The sequence below is a fragment of the Tympanuchus pallidicinctus genome, unplaced genomic scaffold, assembly GCF_026119805.1.
Source record: "Tympanuchus pallidicinctus isolate F22 unplaced genomic scaffold, pur_lepc_1.0 scaffold21, whole genome shotgun sequence".
Classification (NCBI taxonomy): domain Eukaryota; kingdom Metazoa; phylum Chordata; class Aves; order Galliformes; family Phasianidae; genus Tympanuchus; species Tympanuchus pallidicinctus.
In genome coordinates this window covers 4,413,587-4,437,986 of record NW_026294733.1, presented here as the reverse complement: position 1 = coordinate 4,437,986, position 24,400 = coordinate 4,413,587, and the positions used below count along the sequence as shown (strand labels likewise).

The window sequence follows — 24,400 nt, the reverse complement described above, 5'->3', positions numbered from 1 at the left end:
GCTGGCTCTTAATGGACACGGGACCCTACGCAGGAGCAGCGTGCCTTGGCAGCAGGATCTCGGTTTTATTGAGAGCTGTAATTTGTGCGTGACTGGACATGCAGCTTTTGTTTTCTTCTTTGCGCTCTGATATTTGAAAAGCGATATGTTTTGATGAGTAAAGATGGTTTTTGTCACAGTATCTGTTAGAATATATGCTGAATTGAACAAATAGCTGAGATACTATCAGAGAGCAGGAATAACCTCCGCCATGTGCTGGTGGGAGGAGGTGGCTCAGTGGTGTAGAACTTTTATTTTGCTGTTTGCTTTTCACGGTAAGCAGATAAACATAGCCTGAGCAGATTGCACTGCACTGGCCTAGGAGCAATGTCTGGCGAGGAATTCTATTCAGAGAAACAAATGTATTTTCACTGCTAACACTGTTAAACCATGCACACGTGGTGGTGCTGCTTTGGGATTGTGGTCCTCTGACAGTTTTTTCTTAAAGACTTTACACAGAGGCCGGCCTATCGCAGGAACACAAGGCAATAGGAAAACAGACTCCATGAAGCCAATGTAGTTACATTAGATACTAATTTGATACCAAGGATTCTCTCTTCCTTCCTGTCCTTCCTTCCTTAACACATTTTTCTACTTCCTGTTACTTGCTCTGTTGGGCAGTTGTCTCTTCCTTTCCTAACTTCTGGACAATGTGCTTGCTTGCTGCAGTCCCTCTGCCGCTAGATGCTGCTGTGTGAGTGATTGATAGAATCTTATCTGAAGCTGAATGGATTTAAACTTTTAAGAAAAGGAGGAGTCTTGTTACTGGAGCAGTATTGCTGCCTGTTCTGACACTAATATTTTGAGATGTCTGTCTGAGACAGTTTTAGACTTTATTGGCTCACTTGTATTAGTCAGAAAGGTTGTTAACCTCTTGTGTCCCCAGCAGTATGCTAGTCATTACTTCCAATTAGGCAGGCTTTTCTTTTCATATGTCTATAGAGTTCACGGTGTTGGTAGTGAGGAAAAAAGGCATTGGAATGTAACTCAGTCAAAAAGGTTTTTGCAGAATTTCTCTTCTATCACACCTGTGCCCTTTCATTCGGAGAACAGTGGTGGGGAGGCAAACCATTGTACATTCAGGCATGAGGAATGATCACTGTTTGGAGAGAATTTTTGTCTTTAGTTCACTTAGGCAGTTTTTTTAAGCCCTGTCTTGCTGGTGATGGAACACTTATCTCATTGGGGTTTGCTCTGTTCATTCTACGCAGAAAACTACAAAGAGCTCCATAAAAGTGAATCAAAGTTACCACAAGGAAAAATTTCATTACATGGATTGTGTAAACTCACTGAGACTGAGGTAAAGCTGGAAAGAAATCTACAAGTGAATAAAACAAGAAGTTTGGAATTGGATTTGGGGAATCTGGGCTTGGAAATGCCTCAGGTAAGTCTGGAATCTTATGATCGTAAATACCATTGCTTTCTTATTTAAAAAATGGAAAAAGCATACAAGCAAATTTGACTGGCATCAACAGGGAGAAATTAGGAGAGACTAAACAGTGTTTGGTTTTTAGCGTCCTGGTGGTGTCTGTGGTGGAAGCTGTGGGGCTGCTCTTGGTGCTGCATTTGTTCACGCAGCAAGAATCAGCCAAGCTTTCTCCTGGATGGGGGGAGCTGCCTGGAGAAGCTCCCTTTCTCACTGCAGCAGTTTGCACAGCAGCAACTGAAGGACTTCCTGCAGTACAGTGTTTCTCATTTCCAACCCTCAGGGCCAGTTTGTCTAGAAGAGAAATAGAGGTCTGGAATTGAATGTAGCAGAGTCTTGCTTTGTATCACCTGTTTGCCTAGTCATCCTGCATAGTGTTTGTTTGCAAAGTTCTGCTTTGTTCTTAGGAGAGACAACACTCTTGATTTAATTACACTTTGCTATTGTTACAATCTCAGGTAGAAGCTTTACAAGCTCTGATGGTTCTAAAACCAGCCAACACTGCTCTAGTACACAGTGACTGGTGCTGGGGTGGAAGCCTTGCAAGCAGGCAGTGCCTCTTGGTACTCCCAGGTCTTGCCAGCTCTCCTGCAAATGCTGATGTATCCCTAATCTTGGCAAACACCTACGATTTTCAAACTGACAAAACAGAATGCTAATCTGTAAGGTAAATACCTTCCAGATGCAAGTATAGCACGAGTTCAGACACTTGGATAAAATATCAATACTCATGTTTTATTGAAGTAAAGAATATGCTTTTTTATGATATGCTTCAACATTCCCTGTCAATTTTGTTGTAGCCCAGTGTGAGTGGAATGGACCCTCCTTTTGGAGATGCCTTTCGGAGCCATGTGTTTTCAGAACAGACTCTGATGAGCACAGATCTCTTGGCAAGCAGTTCAGATCCAGACTTCATGTATGAACTGGTAGGCCCACTTTCTGTGTGCACATACCTCCTTCTCCTTGAATAACACTCTGAGTTCATGAAGTAATAAGGGGGTATTTGCTCAGGAACGCTGGGTGGTTATTCATTACTGCTTGCTATGACTGGGGAAGAGCCTAACTGCTTGTTAAAGCTGGCCCTCAGGAGGGGCTTGGTAGACGAGTATCAAATGTAGCTGTGTTGTTATGTGGTGGTGATGGAGACACTTCCTTACAAACCACCTTTTCTTCAAGAGCACTTATGTGCTACTTCACTCAAGTTGTGCATGCGGGGGAAGCAAAATAAAAGTTGACTCATGAGCTGTTCACAATGGCACTTGTTTTTTCCTGTATGGAAAGTGAAAGGTAGCTCACTGTTGTTTGTTGATGTTGTTGATGAGCTTAGAATGAATTTTTCCAGTTTACCTTTACCTCTAGGTAAACTTGAGCAATTTCTATTATTCATGTAACAAAATTTGACCTAGGTTTATGGAAACTAGAACGTGTTGCCTGTGATGTTTTTCATGTTTTAAGTACGTGGGTATTGGTTCTATTCTAGTTTCTAATAACCAGTATAATAGCAGAAAAATAATCGAAGGGTATTTGAGTTGTATCTGTAGCAACCTTTCCCCAGGGATCTGCTGCTGAACCAGGGAAACTGGGCCCCAGTCTGACCTGAACTTCAGAGGAAGTTGTTAGTTGGAAGCTGAGGTATCTTCATATCACTGTCTTACTCTTCACTTGAATTAGGCTTACCACATAAGTTTAAGTAGAGGACAGAGATGATTTGATACTACTTTTCTATCTTAATTTTAACTTGTCTTATGTTGCACAGGACAGAGAAATGGATTACCAGCAAAGCTCCAGGGACAACTTACTTTCAATGGAGGACTGCAAAGACCTTGAGAACTTAGAGTCTTTTACAGACATCCTGGACAAAGAAGCTGCTTTCACCTCAAAGTGGGAGCAGTGGGACACGTACTGTGAAGACTTAACTAAATACACTAAACTAACCAGCTGTGACATTTGGGGAACAAAAGAGGTGGATTATTTGGGCCTTGATGACTTTTCAAGCCCATACCAAGATGAAGAGGTGATAAGCAAAACACCGACTCTGGCTCAGCTTAACAGTGAGGACTCCCAACCTGTTTCAGATTCACTCTATTATCCTGATTCACTCTTTAGTGTAAAACAAAACCCTTTAAATTCTCTGTTACCTGGAAAAAAAATTGCTAGTAGAGCAGCGGCCCCAGTCTGTTCCTCCAAGAACGTTCAGGCTGAGGCTCCTTTGTCGGACTATGTTCAGAAGGCTAGCAAACCCGCGACACAGCCTGCTTCCAGTACACAAATCATGGTGAAGACCAGTGTGTACAATAATGAAAAGGTGAACATTCATGTTGAATGTAAAGACTATGTTAAAAAGGCAAAAGTAAAAATCAATCCTGTACCACAGAGCAGACCAGTGCTGAGCCAGACACATGCAGACGCAGCAAAGGAAAACACCTGTTACTGTGGTGCTGTAGCAAAGAGACAAGAAATAAAAGAGCCCTCGCACAGTCACTGTACGCCTCCTATTTTGCCTTTTAAAGAGACTCAAGAACTGCTCCTCAGAGCACCCCAGGAAACTCCAGGACTTGTTGTGGGGGAGAGCAGCCTTTCTGCCAGCACATCAGTGTCAGATTCATCACAGAAAAAAGAAGAGCACAATTATTCTCTTTTTGTAACAGACAGTGTGGGTGAGCAGTCGGCCAAAGGAGACCCTGAAGAAGATGAGGAGGATGAGGAAGATATTGAAGATGAGGATCATGATGAAGGATTTGGCAGTGAGCATGAGCTATCTGAAAACGATGATGAGGAAGAAGATTATGAGGATGATAAAGATGATGACATCAGCGATACTTTCTCAGAACCAGGTACCAGCAATGTTGGGGTTTGTTAATACTGAGGTCAATGAACTCATCTGCCAAGAGGGAAAGAATGCTTTTGAATGCTTTGTAATTGGAGATGAACACTTACAATCTGATGAATGTTCAGAATTTATAAGTGCTTTTCACAATGTAATTAATGAAAACTACACAAGGCCTTTGTTTTCCCTGTTTTGGAATAAATGGTAGTCATACAGCAGAAGTCACAATAGACAATACAGAAAATTGAGTTTGTAGCCAAAGGTCATGGAGCAATTACCTGCAATTGTTTTCTCCCTTTTTGTGGTTTGATGAGAGGATGTGCAGAGCTTTCTAGTGCTTCAGTGGGCTGTGCTAAGGTTGTATCTCTTGATAGCTGGCACAAAATCATAGCCTGAGTGAAAGTGTTTCCTAATTATTTAAGTGCTTCTGTGGTTATAGAACCATTTCTCAGTGGTTTTCAATGGTGATATCTGGTGAGTCTTCGAAGAATATGGAATTCTTCTCTTCTGTGAGGAGAAATGGAGCATTAACACCAAAAAGGAAAGCTAACCTTTATCTAGAAGGTAGCAAAGTGGCAGCATTTTATGAAAAGAAAATCCACAGGGACAGGGCTGTAACCAAGTATTAGCTTAATTGTAGAAAGTAGTATTATATTCACATTTTCTAAATGCTCTTTAGTAGAGCGTGAGAATGAAGATATTGAGGCATTTGGCAATGTGCAACACTGAGGGGAAAGAAAAACAGCTGAACGACTCCCTTTTTAAAAGCAGCAGCTTCCCTGAAGCATGCTGTTGTTTGTCACAAAGCACTCTCAGATTAAATTATTTTCTAAGTAGATTTCCTGAGCTGGCGTTAAGCTTGTTAAGTATTGGGCTCTTTATGCTACTTTTTCATGTACACCAGGCATATATGTTAGCATTTTAAAATCTCTCCTCCCTTCTTCTGAATTGAACTCTGTACTGTCTGAGGTCTCAGTAGCTATTAAAGCTCCGTGCTGATCGCTGCGCCACGCTGCGCTTTGCAGCCCACGGAGGTTTGTTGCACAGAGCAGCTGGTAATCTTGAGAAAGAGATGTATGAAAATGCTGGGCTTTCAGTGGTGGAGTTACATTCACTGCTTGCTGTTTGTTCAAATCCTGATGACAAGCTCTCGCCTTCTAAACAAAGGCACGTGCTGCTCTGCAGTAACCAAAGAGCTTGGCTTGCACAAGTCCATGAAGCCTTTCATCTCGAGTACAGTGGTATTATAAGAAAGCATCAGGTGATGTTTTTGATACGTTAGGAGGTAATGTCTCCAGGTCATGGACACATTTAATTATGTCACTCGCACTCTTATGTTTTACCTTTGCAATAGAGGTAAATACTGTGGAGTGAGCTTCTAAAAAAGGGCATGGTTCTGGAATACTTCACCTTTCATGCTTTCACTGAAACCAAAGTCAGTTACTATATTTAGAGTGAAGATAGGACAAAAACTCTGTGTTTGCTGACCTTCTGATATTTTATCTGTATTTTATACACAGATAGCTTTGGTTTATTCTTTTTGTTTGGGGAATGCGTGGCACACTTTCTTAAAGCACTGGAGTGAGTGTTTTCTGAGGAAATACATAGGTACATTGGACTTCAGGGACGTGGGAAAAATAACTAAAAGTGTTAGTGGGTGGTAACAATGCTTGTGTTATTTTTGGGATACAGATTTAGCAGTTTTGGTCCAGCTAATTTGTTATGGCAATGATAAGCCTGGGCCTGTTTCAGCACTTAAACTTTGCTTGCCATTACTGGTATTTTCCCTGTCTAATTTAGTTGTAATATATGTAAGTGACTGCTTTTGCTAACAAGTAGTCCAGTGACTCCAGAAATTAGAGATGCAACAGTTAATCCAGTTGTCAGAAGCTCTGGGGAAGAGAATTAAAGGGAGATGGCCTATAGAGACAAGGAGATGGCATCATGTGAAGTTCTGCTCTGTGTTTGGGTGCTGTGCTGCCAGCTGGGGCTCTGGCAGGGATTTGGTGGAAGTCACGATGGTTAAACAGTAACGAGAAGAGCTTTTTTGGGGTCTGCTTTGGCGGAGTTCTTGTTGCATTTACACTGGTACAGAGCAGAGATGTTGGTCCTGTTCCCTGTCTTTCTTTCAACCCTGGCGAATTTTAATCTGAAACCTTGGGTTGTGAGCAGAGATTTTTAGGAGTAGCTTGCTAAGGGCTTCAAGAGTAAACACAGAAATTGTTTCAGATTTCACAGAAGCTCGTCCAAGAATGCTGTACGATATTTGGTAGGAGGAGATTTCAGGGAGGATGGATGCAGTGCAGAAGAGCTAAATGGATCTGTTGCACTGCTATGTTTGCAGAGTAGGGCAGGACGTTGTGCAGGGGCTGCTCCATGTAACTGTAAAATGGTAGCAGGTCAGTGTTAGACTTGCAAGGCAGGATGCATTAAGTCAATGTAATTCAAATAGCCAACTTAATTATGGCTTGAATAAGCAAACAGGAAGTCTTGATTTTAACCTCATTTTACATTTGTACACATCAGCTCTTAAAGAGATTTGTTTTCATTGATTGGTTTAATTCTGCGTTATCACAAAGTTGGGCTGAATTTATACCTGCCTATATAATGAGTTACATTGCTTGATGTGTTTTGTAGGTGGAAGGTAAGGAAGAGCATTTGGATATTTACGTCAAACAGCATTTGGGTCAAAGAAAACGACAATTAAAAACATCCGTGATACTTGAAACTATATTTAATGTAAATCACCACAATCACTTTGACTCTACAAGAAAAAAAAAGTCTTTTATAAAACACATTTTGCTGATTCATTTTTCCTTTAAAACGCTTTCCTGTCTATAAACCAGAGAATCAAACAAGTTTAGAAGTGGTTGCATCCTTCTGTGTGCCACTCATGGTTGGGTTATGAGCTGAGAGACAGTCAGACCAAAGCAAGACAGTTTGTTTGTTTTCTTTCAGCTGCTTTCTCAAGTGCAAACAGTCTAACTGCATGGACTGTTGTAAAATAAGGAAAGCTTTTAAAATAAAGAAAGCTGCTGCTCAGGGATGGTGCAGAGCTGAAGATATAGGCCCAATGCAGACTGCACGTAGAGTCTGTTCAGTGCTTGGGTTTTCCTGAAGCTTCATCAGTGTATGTGATATTTGAAGTCTGTTATTTTTTAATTATCTGTGAAGTGTGATAAAGCATTTTAGTACAAAAGGCAATGCTGCATATTTTTTCTTACCTTAGCACAGGGTGTATTTGTTTTCTAAAGCATAGGTAGGATTTTAAAAACTATATTCTGTGTTTATACAGGTAGGGTCTAAGCATTTATGCAGTGTCATGATAGTGTCATTACTGCTTCCGTATACTTTAAGAGCAGTTTGTGGTATCAAGTGCACTATAATACATCTCTAAAATCTTGTATAGCTTTATCATGGATCATTTGTCTTCATCCCACTGAAGACATGAAGAAATTGAGCAGGTTGTCTTTAATCCCTTCCATTTTAGATATTCTTTTCTTGTGGAATTGGGTCCATTCCCCATTCCTTCATTCTAATAGAGACGGATAGTGTGATTTATTTCCCAGGGGTATATAAGTTCAAGGTAGAGCTTAAGGTAAAGCAAGAGTTTTGCTTTACTTATTAGCCTTTTGCTAATCCGTCTTTATTTTTTTAATCCACTTCTATTTCAATGCTTTTGATTGAAGATTAATTAAAATGTGGAGGAGAGTTAGGATCATGTTTCTGCTAATTAATGGAGAACACTAAAAGTGGAGGAGTACTTTGCAACAGCTGTTGTCTGTACAGCAGTGAGATGGCGGGGAGAAGAGCAGTGGAGCTCAAGGGGTCAAGAACCAGACGGGGCTCCTGTGCATGAATCATTTGTCTCCATTCAACTGATGAAGCACCATCACTGCCTCGGTGTCTGTCCCTGGTTTTAAAGCAAATACCCAGCGGTAGCTGAGGCTGAAAACCAAGTAGAGGAGATAATGTGATACAGGCCATCTTTTCTTGTTTGAGTTTAACGCTTGGTCCACGGTTAAAAGGCTAGGAACCATCTTATAAACATCACGTGAACGATGCAATGCATTCTTTTAGGGTATGAAAATGATTCTGTGGAGGACTTAAAAGAAATGAGTGCAATAACCTCTCGAAAAAGAGGCAAGCGAAGATACTTCTGGGAGTACAGCGAGCAGCTGACGCCATCCCAGCAGGAAAGGATGCTGCGGCCATCGGAGTGGGACCGAGATACATTACCAAGTAACATGTACCAGAAGAACGGTCTGCACCATGGTAAGAACAGAATCCTAGCTACAAGTCACAGTCTGTCACACTGGCACCTTCAGTAGCCAAGCTTCCCACCTGAAATTGTGATTCTGCTCACAAGATTTGACCGTGAAAATAAATCACTAAAACACTGCAGGTCTGTTGCTCCATTAGCTGAGTTCTGTGCTGTGTCCAAGGAAGGCACAGTGAACGTACAGTAATAACATTCAGTGTGGTTTCTTCCAGAGGAGGTGGATGAATTGAGACTTGTAATTTCCAGAGGCCTCCAGTGGAAACCCCAGGAGTTCAGAATTTTCTCAGTGTGGTACTGTAAACATCAGGGATAGGTCTCATGACTGATACTTGCCCCTGGCTGTTACACAGACTCAGTCTTGGTTTTGTTAAAGTAAGCTGCAAGTGGCCTGAGGTGCAAAGTTCAGGTTAACTGCAGTGTGAACTAAAGGACAGGCAGGCAAAACCTGAAGCTCTCTCCTATTGTTCTTCCCTCCTTGTTCCTCCCACCCATGTCAGTGCCACACAGAGGAGCAGTTACTTTGCTTTTCGGTGAATAAGCTATTTATTTAAGATACCCTCCCAGGAATTTAGCCCAGTCGGTCCAATGGCTGTTTTATTCCCATGACTTTCTGATCACCGACTTGCTCTACTTGAAACACAGCTAACATTATTGAGAACAAGTCACTCACAGGAATAATATTTGTTTTCTTGTCACAGGACATCTTTTGTAGGCTTGTTCCATTTGATTGTGGCTCTAAAGGAACAAAATTAAGCCAGCTTCTCTGATTGTAATGTTATATTCCCTTACAACTGAAAATTATCTTTAACATTGCAGTTTAACTTCAGATAAATGAACAGATTTTTGTATTTATTTTATAGATTTTTTTTTCTGGGAAGGAAACTTTTTTCTTTTTCATGTGCTTGATTTTTACATGCTTATCTTGTAGTCAAATAACAGTGCTTAAAGCCTCTATCACTATTCATTGTTATGAGAGCTTATATCTGTATTTGTTATAGAACAACAGATAAACAGGACTGAAGGACTCAGTCTCACTAGACACTTGTAGGAGCAAGTGCCCTTTAATGGTGCTGAATTATCAGCTCTCTAATGAAGAATTCTGGAGCAGGTTTTGTCAGCTTATTATCACTTGCATGCAAGTTTCTGCAACCACTGGCATTTTTACTAGAAATCTAGAAAAAAACCACAGCAGTAGCAAAAGATCTTAATAAGGATTTTGTCTTGAATGCAAATTTTCTCCATGAAACCAGCTCTTAAATAGCTTCAAATAGATCTAAAGAGGGTTGCCTAGCCTTTATGTGGGCCATCAGTACCAAGTCGCTAGAGCCTCTCTTAATGCAGAACTTTCAGAATAAGATTATTTAGGAATTTAATCAAGTTTACTATCCAAGAGAATATGTTGGCTGAACATATGAAATAGTAAGATGGGGCAAAATGCCTGGCTTTGAACTTGTGATGTACATTTTTCAGCACAGTTGTTTGCATCCTGTCCATCACATTGAAGATATTTCTTGCCCGGCCAGCAGTATTTGCTCTTATCTGATCTGGATGTAATACGAATTGTACAAAGCAGTTTGTCTGGAAATGCTCTTTCTATTGTGAAAGGCCACAGAGATCACATTATGCTCGACCATTCTCTTGTGCCAAACAATGGAACTTAAATTGCACCAAAAATAACACATATCTGAGAACATTTTTTCGCAGGTTTGCATGCATGTTGTGTCACTTGCCACCCAATCTTCTGCATATTCGACACAGGTAAATACGCAGCAAAGAAGTCACGGAGGACTGATGTAGAAGACCTGACTCCCAACCCCAAAAAACTTCTGCAGATTGGTAATGAGCTGCGGAAGCTGAATAAGGTGATCAGTGACCTGACGCCAGTCAGCGAACTTCCCTTAACTGCCAGACCAAGGTCAAGAAAAGAAAAGAACAAGCTGGCTTCCAGGTAACATATTAGTTAACACTCATTGGAGGGGTAAATTTGCATTACTGCAGCCGTGCGAGTAAGGCTAAATTTTGTCTTGAGATCCTGCTTTACTGTGGCAGTCCTTATTGATGGGTTTTTTACCCGTTTATCAAAAAGCAGGGCAACTGGCACTGTGGAGATGTAGTTTACCTGTTCCTTAGCAGGGAATAATATATCTTCACTGGAAGCTGTCTTACTTAGCTGCAGGGCAAATTATTGTTACAGTAGTAAAATCCACAAATGTAAGCAGATACAAGTAGCAGCACGCTTGAAGTGAAGATGAGTGAGTAGATACATGTCTGGGAGCATTGGTTGCTAAGTTGGTGTGGCTAACTGAAACAGATGCTCTTAGTATTCTGGAACATTTGTTAAAATGTTCTAATTCTTCCACTCTTCTTGCTATAGGGCTTGTAGACTAAAGAAGAAAGCCCAGTATGAAGCCAATAAAGTAAAACTCTGGGGTCTCAACACAGAATATGGTAAATACAACTCTTCACATGTTAGTTTTTCTTATGTTCTTAAGGCAAGTCTGTGTTATCAGTGTGTGGACAACTAAGCATCCCTTTTGTTCCTGGGCAAATGCAGTGTATGTCTAACCCAGGCTTTTCTTTGCAGATAATTTGCTGTTTGTGATCAACTCCATTAAACAAGAAATTGTTAATCGAGTGCAGATGCCTAAAGATGATAGAGGAGTCAACATGGAACAAAGGTTGAACATACTTATTAAAGATACTCTTGGTAAGCAGAATATCTAATGTATCCACCTGTATGTGAAGAGGCGTCATCTGTGGTATGATGGATCACAAACAACTCCTGGAATAGAGAAAGGAAGCGCTTCCTCATTACAGCTGTAACCAAACCTTCTCTTTGGTTACTGGCCAGAACGTTCATTCATTGGCTTTGTGTCACTTCCAGGAATGTAAAATGCATGTAATTAATAGTAAACTTACAGTGCATTTTCTTACCCTCTGTTTTCAGGACTTCCTGTAGCTGGACAGACATCAGAATTTGTGAATCAAGTGTTGGAGAAGACTGCAGAAGGAGACCCCACAGGTGGCCTTGTAGGATTACGAATACCAATGTCAAAAGTTTAAGACATGACTTCACCTGTTCTCATTGCTCACATTCTTCCTGTGTCGTCAAGTACTTCACTGTAAATTGCATTCTGGTCTGCATGTCAGTTTAGCATTATGTAAACACTTACAATTAGGTTCCATTATTTTTAAACAACAGCGTAGAAAACAAAAATCAAAGCATGGAATAAAATGCCTAGTAGCATTTTTGGAGCATAAATTAGGTAGTTCTAAAGCTGCTTTGAGATTGCATTCAGAGAGGAGGGTTCTTTTTAAAACTAAGTTCTAGGACCAGACTTACCACTTTTGTTTTAGAAGCAAAACCATATTTTTGCTCGTAAAATTTTTTTAGCCTATGCCAGACGTAGCAGCAGGTTTATGCTCCTAGCAAAACAAGAGGAAGCATTTTTTTTATAAAGGTGACAATTCAGTTCTTTTGTTGTTGTTGTTTTTGTATTTGTTCTCGTTTGCTGTTTTGAAATAATTGGATTTCCTTTGTTCTTAAAAACAGTAAGCTTTCTTTGCAACCATTAACTTGTACATAGCACACGTGGCTTCAGAGCTGGTGTGCCATATAAACTTTAATTTTTCTGAGCTTAATGTAGTATTTAAATGTCTGTGCAAGCAGGAGAAAAAAAAGTATATTCTTTGTGCCTTGTATTTTGAGGGGAGAGCTATCAGTGTAAGCTGGTAAAGTTTTGTATGAAGAAAACCCTGAGGGGAAAAAAACCAAGATGTACAGATGGTGAGATTATAGGTTTTAATGTATTTGTTCCAGCTCTTAAAATTTTTGAATGTATATAGGAATATGTTGAAAATGTAGATATATGCCACAGAGTCTATGTATTGTATAAAAGATGGCTCTAGAAAACTCAATTTCGGTACTTTGGCCGGAAGAAAACCTATACTTGCACATTAATGCGATTGTTTATTTTTGTACCAAAGACAAATGCAACTGATATGGCGAACTGCCAGTCTAAGTAAAGTTTTGCACAGCTTATATGATACTGTACTGAATGTAAAAACAAAAGAAAAAAAAACAAAAAAAAAACAGAAAAAAAAAAAACCTACAAGGTCAGGGTTAGGGATCTTACTGAACTGTGAATTTTTTCGTTTGGGTCCAATTATCTACAGAAGGAGCATCCATACATAACGATCTTATTTTGCTGTTCTCGTAGTTCGCTTCCATGGTAGATAAGTTGGTGGCCGTCTCCGAGTCTTTAAATCTTTTTTCTCTGCACTTACTGTAGGAGATTTTAATATATTTGGATTTTAGTAAGCTATTGGTAAAATAGTTTTCAACTTTGAGAATTTAAAGAAATATTTAGCTTGTTGTAGTATACTTCCAACAAACAACCAAAATAAAATTATTTTTATTGTAATGTGTATATATGTAAAGAGATAAAAGAGCTACAGATATCTAATTCCTTAGTTGCCACTTTTCCAGTTGATGTATTATTATGCATGTGATGTTTCCAAGGATCAACACAGGCTTCAAACAAAACAAGACAAAAAAAAAAAAAAAAAAAAAAAAGTTTATAGACTTTTATATTTTTGTACAGGTATTTCAAAACTAGCTTCTTCAAACTTATATGTGACTTATTCTTGTTAATTCAGTAGTTTCTATGATTGGGAAATATTAACACAGTTCTTATTTGCTCTTGTGCTAATAAGAGTTGGCTTTGTAGTCAGTGTTAACGTACAGATAAAAAGCTTTAGCCCTTGATGAAAGTCCTTTATCTCAAGGCAAGATCATTCTCTGGTTTCATGGACCCCCTTTTCCTCCCCGTTCTTTCTCTCCCTATTTAAAATGACAGAACACTGTTTACTGAAAATAGAAATACCAAATATTTTCAAATGTAGCTGCTGAAAAAAATGCAAAGTCCATGAAGGCTTTCTCCCCACTCCCTTTGGGGAATCTCTCCACTTCGTATCTACTTTGTCTGTGTTTGTACTGTGATTCCTTTTTGTTTATATGTAGGTTATTTTTATATCCAAGCTTGTAAGCTTGTACTATAAAGAAGTCTGTAATAGTGCAGTGAGAGTTGCAGATGAAGGTGGCACTCCTGCCACATGCTGGTGAGTGTGCACACAGCTTACTTTGTATCTAAATATTTTGGAAGACTCAGAAGGGAGGAGGAGGCCAAAATACCACTACTGAGCTGTACAGAAAGTTTTTCCTTCACGAGACTGAACAAATACCCAGAGCAATTTAGGCAAAACTTTGTAAATCCACGTAAGATTTGCAAAATCAGAGTGGACTTTGGGTGTTCTTCTTGCTCTCGCGGTGAGGTGAGAGTCGGCTGCTGCTTTACACAGTGGGTTAGATGTACTCCTATCGTAAGCATTGCCAATGTTACACTTATTCCAGAGATGCATACTGCCCATAAAACCCCGACAAAGAATGTTTCTAGTGAAGATAAGGCCCCGTCTGTGCAAAGATCCGAACAGAGTCGTTCCCTTCTGACGCGCAGCTGCGGCAGCTGAGCTCCTTCTGCTCTATCAGAACCACGTAGGCGAGGCGGCGTTTCTGAGCGTTACGAGCAGTTTTGCAATCAGGTGAAAACTTTTGTGACAAATTGAACTGACAAGGTATCAGAAAGCCCCTGCTGCTCAGAAGTGCTGGGCAAATAGAACTTTATAGCTCTTTATTTTTATCTGCAAACCAGAATATGATTTTGGTCTAGCATTTCAAAGTAGACTTTGAATCTTTAGTGAATTCCATACCCTTGCATTTCAGTGTTTTCTATGTATTATTTTAAGTTAAAGCTTTTGAATAGTTGAGCTTTTTAATGTTGACACTTTATTTTGTACCTATTTATATGTATGTATATCTTAGAAAAGCACTTTGTTTAAAAAGGAAAAAAAAAAAAAAAAAGAAACTGCGTTTTATATGATTCCTGCCACTTGCTGCTAACTCTGGGCTGGTCAGAATGCTGCAGCGATACTTGATATAAATAAAACCTGGCAGTAAAATGTAGAGTACAGATAAGACCTTTTGCTGGTTTAACTTTATCATAAAGGTGACATAGGCAAGCTGTGCAGCTTTACATTTTAACCAGGGGACTCTGTGGCATTTAAACCGTCTAGAAATGGTTGTACTTTAATGCCAGTAACAATCTGCTTCCTCTAGTGTCATTACAATATATACATTTAGTGTATACTTATCACAGACAAAATCTTTTAAGGGTATAAAAACCAACAATGTACATGTTCTGTTTTTTGGCAATTGTGGCATGCGTTTTTGGGTGATCTTTAGAGAAGACCATTTTCTAAAGATTTTCAGTGTTCATACATGGTATGTGGATCTTAATGAAGTCCTGGATTATTTTTTGTTTGTTTGTTTTTGAGTGTAGGCATTGTGAATATTCACTTTTAATCCTATATCCAAAAACAATTATACATCTTTGATTTAACACAAACAGAAGTTCTTCCTTTTTCTGATACACTGGATTCTCTAGGATTTGTTTCCATATTAAAAGCATGCTGTTATAACTGCTCTTGTTAAAATCTCGTCAGTCTGAACTTAGGTGCCACACTTTCTGACTCGATGGACTGCTTGTTCTACTGTACCATGTATGATTCTTGTCCTTTCCTACTTTCTTCATGAGAGATTATGATGTGGCTTTATATTGTGCCTTACTTGTACATCTAGAACTAAATGTTTTTCATTACCCTTGAACTCTTCAAGCCTAACCCCTCCAAAAGCAAATCTGAACTGGTAAAAGCATCCTGAAGAGAGTTTGGATAGATCTATTTTTGTTTCTCTCAATAGCAGTTGTTTTCTATTTATATGGATGACCAGTTTTTGAATGGCCTTGCAGAATGTGGGGGTGCTCTCAAAGGGCATTTTTGAGCCCTAAACCCCTTTTTGCTAACACTTCTTTTATGGTTTGTTGAACACACTTACTGATATTTGGTGAGTTCTTTTCTTGGATGAGAGAGACTTGTTAATAAAACTATTAGGTGTGGGTGGGCTGGATTTTCTTACCACGCCAGCTGAAGCGCGATTTCATGAAGCTTGCATTGCTGCAAAGTTGATGTGAGAGTTGGGCTCAGCTGTGTTCGGTCCCTGATCCTTTCTAGACAGCAGACCCTTTGCCTCTGTTAAATGAAGCTGGGAAAAAAGTCGAAACCAGAAAAATGTAAAATCTGACCGGATGAAGGGTCTGTTAGCTGACCTAAAAACAACCAGACACCTGGTGTCGTTTTTCTTTTATCCAGAAGGGTTCCCACCCCCCCCGCCCAACATTTATCCAGTATTTGCCTTCGTTAATAAAACAGCTTATTCATAAAATACAAAGAATGGATGTGCTTTTTTTTTTTTTTTTCATAAATGGTTTAAATATAGCTATTTTTTAAAGCAAGAGGCTTTATCAGGAAAATTTTAAAGGGTTGTATATAAGTTGCCTTTAACAGAAGTAGCAAATGCAGTTCTGTTCCTCTAACTTGCTTGCTAGTCTTCCTGAAATTCTGTTGAGGCGTAACCAGAGGTGTACCATGAATGTTAGGGTCTGCATTGGGCCTTGAGACCTGAATTTCAAGAATGCATCTAATCATTGTTTTGAAGTTGGAGGCTCCAGTTGGAATTAACTAGTTAAGTGTGCTGCTAGATGTGGTCTTGGCTTATTGACACAGCCATGCCCTGAGCTGAAATCTGTTTTGTTTACCCCAGGGATTGTGTGAAGTACATTTCAGTTACTGCTTCGGTGACTGATTCTTTTTGTAACTGTATTAAGGGCATTAGTATGTTGAGAAAACACCACTCTTGAATATCTCCCAATACAAATTGGGATTCTTAAATGTCATTAATGAAAGATGGCACTTTTAGGCTTTATCTTCTTTGCAATATACGAAAGTATCTTTGTCTGATTTACATTTCACAACATGCCATGTTTTTCCCCAGTGCTTCTCGCATGTAGAAAAGGCGTGTGTGCACTGCATTGCAGCCCTCAGACATCCGTCAACTTCCACAAGAGTAAATGCTGGCAGTGCATTTATTGGCTTTCTAAGGAGCAGTGGAGCCAAAAGTGGAACCAGAACTACCTTAAGCCACGGTGTTTTTTCATAAAATGAAAGGCTTTTTGGAGAACACCAGTGTTCCAAGGTTTTCCTGCGAGTAGTTGCTGGTTACGTGTTTGGGTCAGATTTGAGTGTTATCCATCTTCAGAAGGGAAATTTCTGTGTTGGATTCAGTACTGACAAAAGCACAATCCACCCGAGGAAAACCTTTCGATTAAGCGACCCCGGGAGTAGCATTTAATTGTTGTACTGATCTTTGGCATGGTATGGTCTCGTTTGAGTCAGCTGTCCCTCAGCACGTCTGTAAAACCTCACTGCTCAGTGTCTGTGCTCGGGTGAAGCCGAGGGCTGATGGCACAAGGGGGAAGAAGCAGAACATGGCATCCTGCATCACTGGCTTCCAATGGGAGCACAGAGAAACTCCCATGAAGATCTCGTCTCTGTTAGCAAATAAATTCTCCTGTTGAAAGCATGATCTGTTCAGAGTTGCAATGTTCGATGTCGGTTAATAGCTGTGCAGTTTTTATTATCTTTTTTTTTCGAAGAGGCACAATCCCACGATTGACTTTGTTTACTGTCCCCCTCGATCCCTCGCACTTCTATTCGGACGCAAATTTCATCAATGTACGCGACATCCTTTGTAATTTAAAATAAAAATTGTGGAGGAAACACTGTCTCAAATCATGGCGTATGTTTGTGTGTTGGGGGGCCTGGGGAGCCACGGGGCCTTTTCCGCACTGGAGGACTGGAGGACCCCGCCGCGAAGGGAGGGCTGGGGGGCGCTGGGCGGTGCCAGCAGGGGGCGCTGGGCGGTGCCAGCAGGGGGCGCTCGAGGCCCTGCCGCTCCATTCCCAAGATGGCGGCGGCGGCGGCGGCGACCGGCTCCGTGCCGGTGCGGGTGTGCCACCAGGAGATCGTCAAGTTCGACCTGGAGATCAAGGCGGCCGTGCAGGTAGCGCCGCCCGCGGAACCCCCCTGAGGCGGCGAAACCCTCCGGCGGGGGCTGCGAGGCGCCCGCGGCCCTGCCCTGCCCGCCACGTAAGGCCTCGTGCCGCGCTGACCGGGCCGTTGTATTCCAGGACATCCGGGACTGCCCGGGGCCGCTCAGCGCCCTCACGGAGCTCAACGCTGCGGTGAAGGAGAAATTCCGGCACCTCCGCGGCCGCATCCAGGTGGGGTTGCGCTGCCCGCGGCAAAGCCGGGCTGCCCGCGGGGCCGCTGCCGCCTCGCGCCCCTTCCCTTGGAGCTGCAGGTGGCGGCCGTCCGTCTGATTTCCCGTTACTGCTTTTTGTCCAAGGAGCTGGAACAGATGGCGAGGGAACAAGATAAAGAGTCGGAGAAACAGGCCTTGCTGCAGGAAGTGGAGAACCATAAAAAGCAAATGCTCAGGTAGGCCGTGCTGTTTGTACATGCTCAGACCTCACTGCAGGTGCCCAGTCCTCGGGGGTACCTGCTTTCAGGGCACTCTTTCATATCCTGTTTTGCAAACCCGGTCAGTGACATCGTGCTGCTTTCAGTAAGGCCAAGAGCAGATCTTGGCACAGGTTGCCCAGAGGTGGCGGTGCCCCATCCCAGCAGACACCCGGGGTCAGGCTGGAGGGGCTCTGAGCACTGATGGAGCTGTGGGTATCCCTGTTCATTGAAGGGAGTTGGACCAGATGGCCTTTAAGCAGCCCCTTCCAACTCAGGTGATTTTATGATTCTGTGATCAGGAACAGAAAGAGAAGAGCTCCCATCTCCTTACTGTCTCCTGGCTCTCTGAGCTGGTCTGTCCATTTGAGTGACTAAGCCTGTAATGATACACTTAGGAGAAGAAACAAAAAAAACAATGTATTGTCCCTGTGGTATAATACAGACAAAGTTTATGTACATATGTGGATCTTAGTTATGGTGACCGCTTTGTGAAAGTGGTTGCTGCTTACAGGGTGTTGCCATCACACTACAACATTGTACTCTTGTGATTTCAGCAATCAGGCAGCTTGGAGAAAGGCAAATCTGGCTTGCAAAATTGCTATCGACAACTCTGAGAAAGATCAGCTGCTGCAGGGAAGAGACTCCTTAAGACAAAGGTATTAAAGTGTCCCCTCTGAACGATGTGAGACTTAAATGATGTGGGCCATCAACTAGTACAAATGGCAGTGATGTAGTGTTCTTGAAATGATTGTATTGTACACAGAACATAGCTTTTATTTCAAAGGAGTGCTGTTGTCTATTGTGGAGGCTTAAGCTGCGAAGAATTGTGGTAATTCCAATTTTTTTGTGTTGGCATGTCAAAGCAGAGATGAGGTTGTGATAGACTTCATAATTTTTGTGATCGTCTTTTGTATTAATTCCAGTCAGGGGTGTAAACATGTGATGGATCACTGTGCAAGTTGTTTTCCTTAGTAGAAGTGGATATAAGTATAACTTCTGAATTGAGAAGTTAGTAAATTTGGTGTTGTGGAGCAGCAAGGAGGATAGCTGAGATAATGAAGTGGTAGTTTATATCAGTGCCACCTCATGAAGTTGTGCCATCATGGCTGAATGACTGCCACAACATGAGCTCTGCGAGACTCTGAGCTGCAGTTGTTAAGGCTTACGACTTCAGCATTTTGTGATTTTTCTTTGGCAGTTCAGCAAGGATGATCTCCAGTTCTCGTGCAGAAAAACCTGGTTGTATCTTCTGTATCAAACAGCTGCACATTCCTGCTGTACCAAAGACACTGTTTTATCCCTTATTGCTTTTTCAGAAAGACTACGAAGGAAAGTCTGGCAGAGAGTGCAAGTAACATCACAGAGAGCCTGATGAGCATCAGCAGGATGATGTCACAGCAAGTCCAGCAGAGCGAGGAGACTGTGCAGACCCTGGGTACAGATGTGGTTGGGGTTTGGGGTGTGGGTTGGGTGACTGAGGAACCTTTCAGCTGTTCTGTTAGGGTGAGGAGAGCCAAACTGTTGTGACGTAGAGCATAGTGGAAATATACATTGCTGTAGGAGAACTTGCTGTGATGGTAATTGGAGGATTGTCCAGCAGAACTCCTCTAACGTTTGAACAGAAATGGAAAATACATTGCATGAGGTTTTTTTGCTGGAGTTTTTGTTTAATGTTTGTTTGTGGATAACGAGGAAGGGGCACATTGAGGAACTCAGTTTTATATAAAAGTAATTTTAAAAGCAGCGTGAGTTCACACAATGCTAACAGTGTGTATGGTGTTACTCTGTGCTACTGTCCTGACATGCATTTGGCAACAGAGAAGAAAAGAGCACAGGTACAAGTTCAGATGTAGAGGAAACAGCCTGGCTAGGAAGGCTGTTTTCACCCCTTCTCCAGCTGGGATGACTAAGAGATGAGGCAGTTGAGTGACTTGAACCCCAAGGTCCCTTGTTCTGTCCACAGTGCATCATGAACTGTGAAACCAAGATTTTTCTCAGTTATTTGGCTTAGACTCCTAAGAAGATAAATCAAGTGACCTCTCAAAATTGGTGATTCAGGAACCTTTTGGTTCTCTGTTGCCTGGGCTTCTAACTAGCTGTGCTGTTGAGCAGAAGAGAGAGCAGTGTAAAGCCTGGGATAAATGCCACAGCTTTCGCCCTCCTCTGGGGGTTTTCTGACCCCCTCTGAGGATGGCAGCTGGGCACAGTTTGTTCGTACAGAAGCAGCATGTTTCTTCTCTCGTTAAAAAGACAGTTTGGCAGACACTTTGTCACCCTGCTTCTAACTGAGCAGTGCTTGGAGTTTATCGAGGGAAAGATCCTTTACAAAACCCAGCTGCAGGTTCTGAATCAGCAGTAACCATTTCCTTTTTTTCTGGGCAAGCCCTACAGTGCGTGCGTGCTGCTGGGAGGCTTTGCTTTGTCATCAGCGATGGAAGCAGCAGGTTTTCTATTTTCACTTAGACAAAATGTCTCTTTAAGGTCGGACATAATGGTTTGCAAAATGCTGCAGAAGTACTTCCACTACGCTTGTTTTGATGAAGCAGGCAGCATAGAGGAAGTTTGAGCCTTCTTTATTCAATAATCAGCGTGGAATGATACACCAGCACTCGCTCTGTGTGCAGTCTGTTATGGAAGAGAAAGGGAACTCCTGGACTTTCGCTTTCTGTCCTTCAGCAATTTGAAAGGAAGGCTGCTGTGTTTCAGGGATTTGCTTGGTTAGTTGGCTGTTTTCTCAGGGAAAACAAAGCTGGAAAGGACCAATGTTCCATCTTGCTGTTTTGGCATACTCTCACATTCTGTCTTTAATCAAGACTGATTAATATCCTTTTCTTCTGTAGTTGATTTTCTCTTTTGGAGAAGAAAAACGAACAAATAAAAAGAACTGTTGTCAGAAAGGATAACCATCAATTCGTTCAGAATTTTCAAACAGAATAATGAAGCTCGTGCTGTTCCGTGCTGCTTTTTCTCTCTCTTTAACCCCAGCTGATTCATGCTGGTTTACTGCTCTGGCTTGGGCAAAACGTTTTGCTTGTCCATTGGGTTTGTTCACATACTGTCTGCTGCTGCTGCTGCTAGAGCTGATGCTGGCTGTGATGGCGATTCCTTTCTCTTAAATCAACGGTTCTAGCAGCATTCTTATTTCACTCTGCTTTCAGAGAGCTTTCAGGTAGCACTGTCTTGGTTCATAAAACCGGATTTGGTCTGTAACCTAAAAATTAAAGATTGAATAGTAGGGCCAGGGGCCTGTAAGCCGTTCATTACTTGTATTTTGCTTTACATCTTTCCCTGTCAGATCAGGACTATTTGTGGATGCTTATGCAAGAGCACAGTGTGTGTTTGCCTTAGCCATGAATTTGATCCAGAAGGATCTCACGGGCACTATCCGTATTGCCAGAAGCTGCATGCTTACATCCTATGACAGGTATATTTGAAACACAACCAGCTCAATCTTTTTCTTTTTCTTTTTTTTTTTGTCCATTTCAGCCAATTCTTCACGAACCATCCTGGAAGCAAATGAAGAATTTAAGTCCATGTCTGGGACGATTCAGCTGGGGCGAAAGCTGATAACGAAGTACAACCGCAGGGAGCTGACTGACAAGCTGCTCATCTTCCTCGCCCTTGCCTTATTTCTGGCCACTGTGCTTTATATTTTGAAAAAAAGACTCTTCCCATTCTTGTAAAATCCTGAAGTTAAACTGGACTGTTATGAAAGATCAGAAAGGGATAGTGTAATACTGTTGGGCTTATTAGAAAAGGGATATTGCAATAGCTGACAGAGCATTCGAGTGACTTCACAGTGTCCCTATGGAGCTCACAAGAAGCTGCCAAAGAAGAGCTTAAATGATCACAGGATGGGAAGAAGTGGTTGGATGGAGGTGTGGAGAGAAGAAGCTCTGATCTGCCTGTGGGTTTGGTGTCCAGACAGGCACTGGAGGAGCTGTGCACTCAGAGGTGCTGCTCTTACCTCATCCTTTCTTCACTTTGCCATGAAATTTACTTTTGTCTTTGGCTTGAAGTGGAAGCTGCATTGATACCCAAGTGCAGGGTGCTGAAAACAAGCAGAAGGATGGAAGGGAGAAACACACATACATTCCATGAATAAACTATTTATTGTATCTGTGTAAGCTGGGTTTTGTTTAAGAACAAAGTGTAATGGATTGAAAGAGCCAAAATAACTTCCATGGAGAATTTATGCTTGCAGCAGTGGGTGCTTCTGGGATGGTTTTTCCAGGAGTGTAGCACACTTGCTTTGTTCCCTGGTGATGGGAGGACTGACCAAAGCAAAAACGGAAGCCTAATTTCTGACTATTAATTCATGCAGTGTTGGAGAATGATGTGGTTAACCTGTTGAAATCCAGAGCCTTTTTTCCCTTTATGTATGATTCCATGAAACAGTTTCGATTTGCAAAGCACAGACAAATTCTGCATTTGAACATTTTTCTGAAAGTTGGTATTTTTCTCAGTAAAATCTTCTGCAGTGACTGCTTTTCCTATCTCTTGTGCTCCCATGCTGGGGTTTGATTTGATGCAATAACATAAATACCAACATACAATTTGTAGTACCAGATGAGCACTGCAGCATTCTTAAAACCGCTGTCACCTTCCTCTAATGAAATGGGATCACTGCTTTTTCAGGGCTGACCAGTAACATTGGCTTTCTCTTTACAGAGTTCTCATGGAATGGTTAAATACTGCTTTAATGTAGCTGCTAAAAGTAAACTTTTAAAAGGCAATGCTATTAAGAAGTATGGCAATAACATCTCAATAGCACATTCAGAGAGAATAGGTGGCTACTGGGTTGTCTTATCATTGTAGTGCTGGTTTTTCTAGGTCTTACCAGTGGTACAGTGCACCTTTTCACCAGCAGCTGCTTCAAGCTTAGTTAAATAAGTGAGGAGTGGTAGATTGTAGTATTCCTAACCACTGTGCTGGACACAGTAAAATTGCTTGTGTTCATGGGCATGAACAGTAGAAGCTGGATTTTATTATCTAGGTCAAAATTCGGGCCTCTGCATGAAGAGTTAGAATGTCTGAGCCTTTCTTCCTAATGCAGTAAAAGGGATTTGGAAACCTTTGCCCTAGGCCTGGTACATCCCATAGAGGGCAGTGCTGCGTGTCAGCCGTGAGCGTTTTCTGGCTCTGGCACTCCGTCCCGTGACAGCCAGGCTAGGCACGGTGCTCGTGGCTCTTTCTCTATCATTTATTCATCATATTTCAGTGCAGCCTTCCTTATAGCCTCTCCAGAGATGCAGAGATGCAAAGATTGAAATAAAGTGAAAATATCCATGTTGCAATTTGGGTAAGACAAATTACTCTGTTTAAAGAAAGATCCGTTAACAAAAAGTCAGTAAATGTGGGTATTTTGGTAACATTAAAGCCTTGCTTTGTAACAAGTCTGACAAATAGACTGCTAAGCAAGGAAAGCAGTGCCATCCACGGGTTGGGGCTGCAATGGAGCAGTTCCATCCAGTGTGGCATTCGTACATAGCGCCTCCAGCATCAGGATGGAACCTTCTCACCCCTTTGTCCTTCTTGCACAGGTGTGCAAAAACCTCTGTGTGCAGCGTGGACTCTGTCCTCCAGCCTTGGAAAGTCTCTAAATAACACTAAAACATAATTTAGATAATAATTACATCTCAAGTAATGATGAGCAATGCAGTTTTATGCAACTTTTTTCTGCTATTTTCTACTTGCAGGCCAGCTGTAGCAGTGCTGTTCTGTGTTTTCCAGCCCGATCTCTCAGAGATGCAGTACCTGCAGGCAGTCAGCCCCAGCTGCCTCACTGTTTCCTCCCTGGTGTGGATGCAATACAAAAATAGGTCGTTGCTAATCTCTGAGATACCGGGACGCTAAGCAGATGCTAGAGCTGTGCTGGAAGCAGCAATGCAGTGTGACTGCCTGCAGGAAGTTTCACTTGCTTTATCTCGGCTACGTGCTCCCATCAGAACATAGATGGACCTTAGAAATAAAGAAGCAGCCTTCTCGTGGTGCTGAGTTTGAGTGCACTGTTTTGATGGGATGGTTGCTACCACCAGGCTTTGCGAAGGAGCGGTTTGGGGGAGTTGAGTGCATTAGTGAGCATCTTGTTCTTTTCTCTGTTTTTGCATTGCTGAAATTTTAGCTTTCAGACATGACTTGCTGGAGCCCACTGAGAACAAAAAATAACTGCTAAGGACCCCCATGACATTTATTTTCTGTCACATCCAGATTTCATTAGAAAAACCCCAGTCCTTTTGTAAATATAACTACCTGCATAAACTGACTTTAAATTTACTGTCTATAGAGACAAGCAAAATAATTGGGGAAAAAAAAAGCCAAAGGCAACAACTTTTTGGGGGAGAGGAGA

The 24,400-nt window shown here is 41.6% G+C and overlaps 3 protein-coding genes across 4 annotated transcripts in view; all 3 read left to right on the top strand.

Moving 5' to 3' along the window:
- Positions 1-24,400, top strand: part of SH3PXD2B (SH3 and PX domains 2B) — a 516,634-nt gene that overhangs the window by 307,341 nt on the left and 184,893 nt on the right. The gene's annotated exons all lie outside the window — the stretch shown is intronic.
- CREBRF (CREB3 regulatory factor) lies at positions 1,080-14,498 on the top strand. Of its 2 annotated transcripts, XM_052685065.1 has the most exons (8): positions 1,083-1,423; positions 2,266-2,391; positions 3,222-4,299; positions 8,373-8,567; positions 10,333-10,522; positions 10,949-11,022; positions 11,159-11,281; positions 11,522-14,498. In XM_052685065.1, exons 1-8 carry the CDS (start codon positions 1,205-1,207, stop codon positions 11,635-11,637), a joined length of 2,121 nt encoding a protein of 706 aa, XP_052541025.1. In that variant the 5' UTR covers positions 1,083-1,204; the 3' UTR covers positions 11,638-14,498. The 2 variants fall into 2 exon arrangements, with proteins under 2 accessions (XP_052541026.1, XP_052541025.1); XM_052685066.1 differs by lacking the exons at positions 10,949-11,022; positions 11,522-14,498 and having other exon boundaries at positions 1,080-1,423; positions 11,159-11,261.
- On the top strand, positions 17,460-22,169 carry BNIP1 (BCL2 interacting protein 1). The gene is made up of 6 exons (XM_052685108.1): positions 17,460-17,590; positions 17,718-17,810; positions 17,936-18,027; positions 18,606-18,707; positions 19,368-19,486; positions 21,538-22,169. Exons 1-6 carry the CDS (start codon positions 17,495-17,497, stop codon positions 21,732-21,734), a joined length of 699 nt encoding a protein of 232 aa, XP_052541068.1. The 5' UTR covers positions 17,460-17,494; the 3' UTR covers positions 21,735-22,169.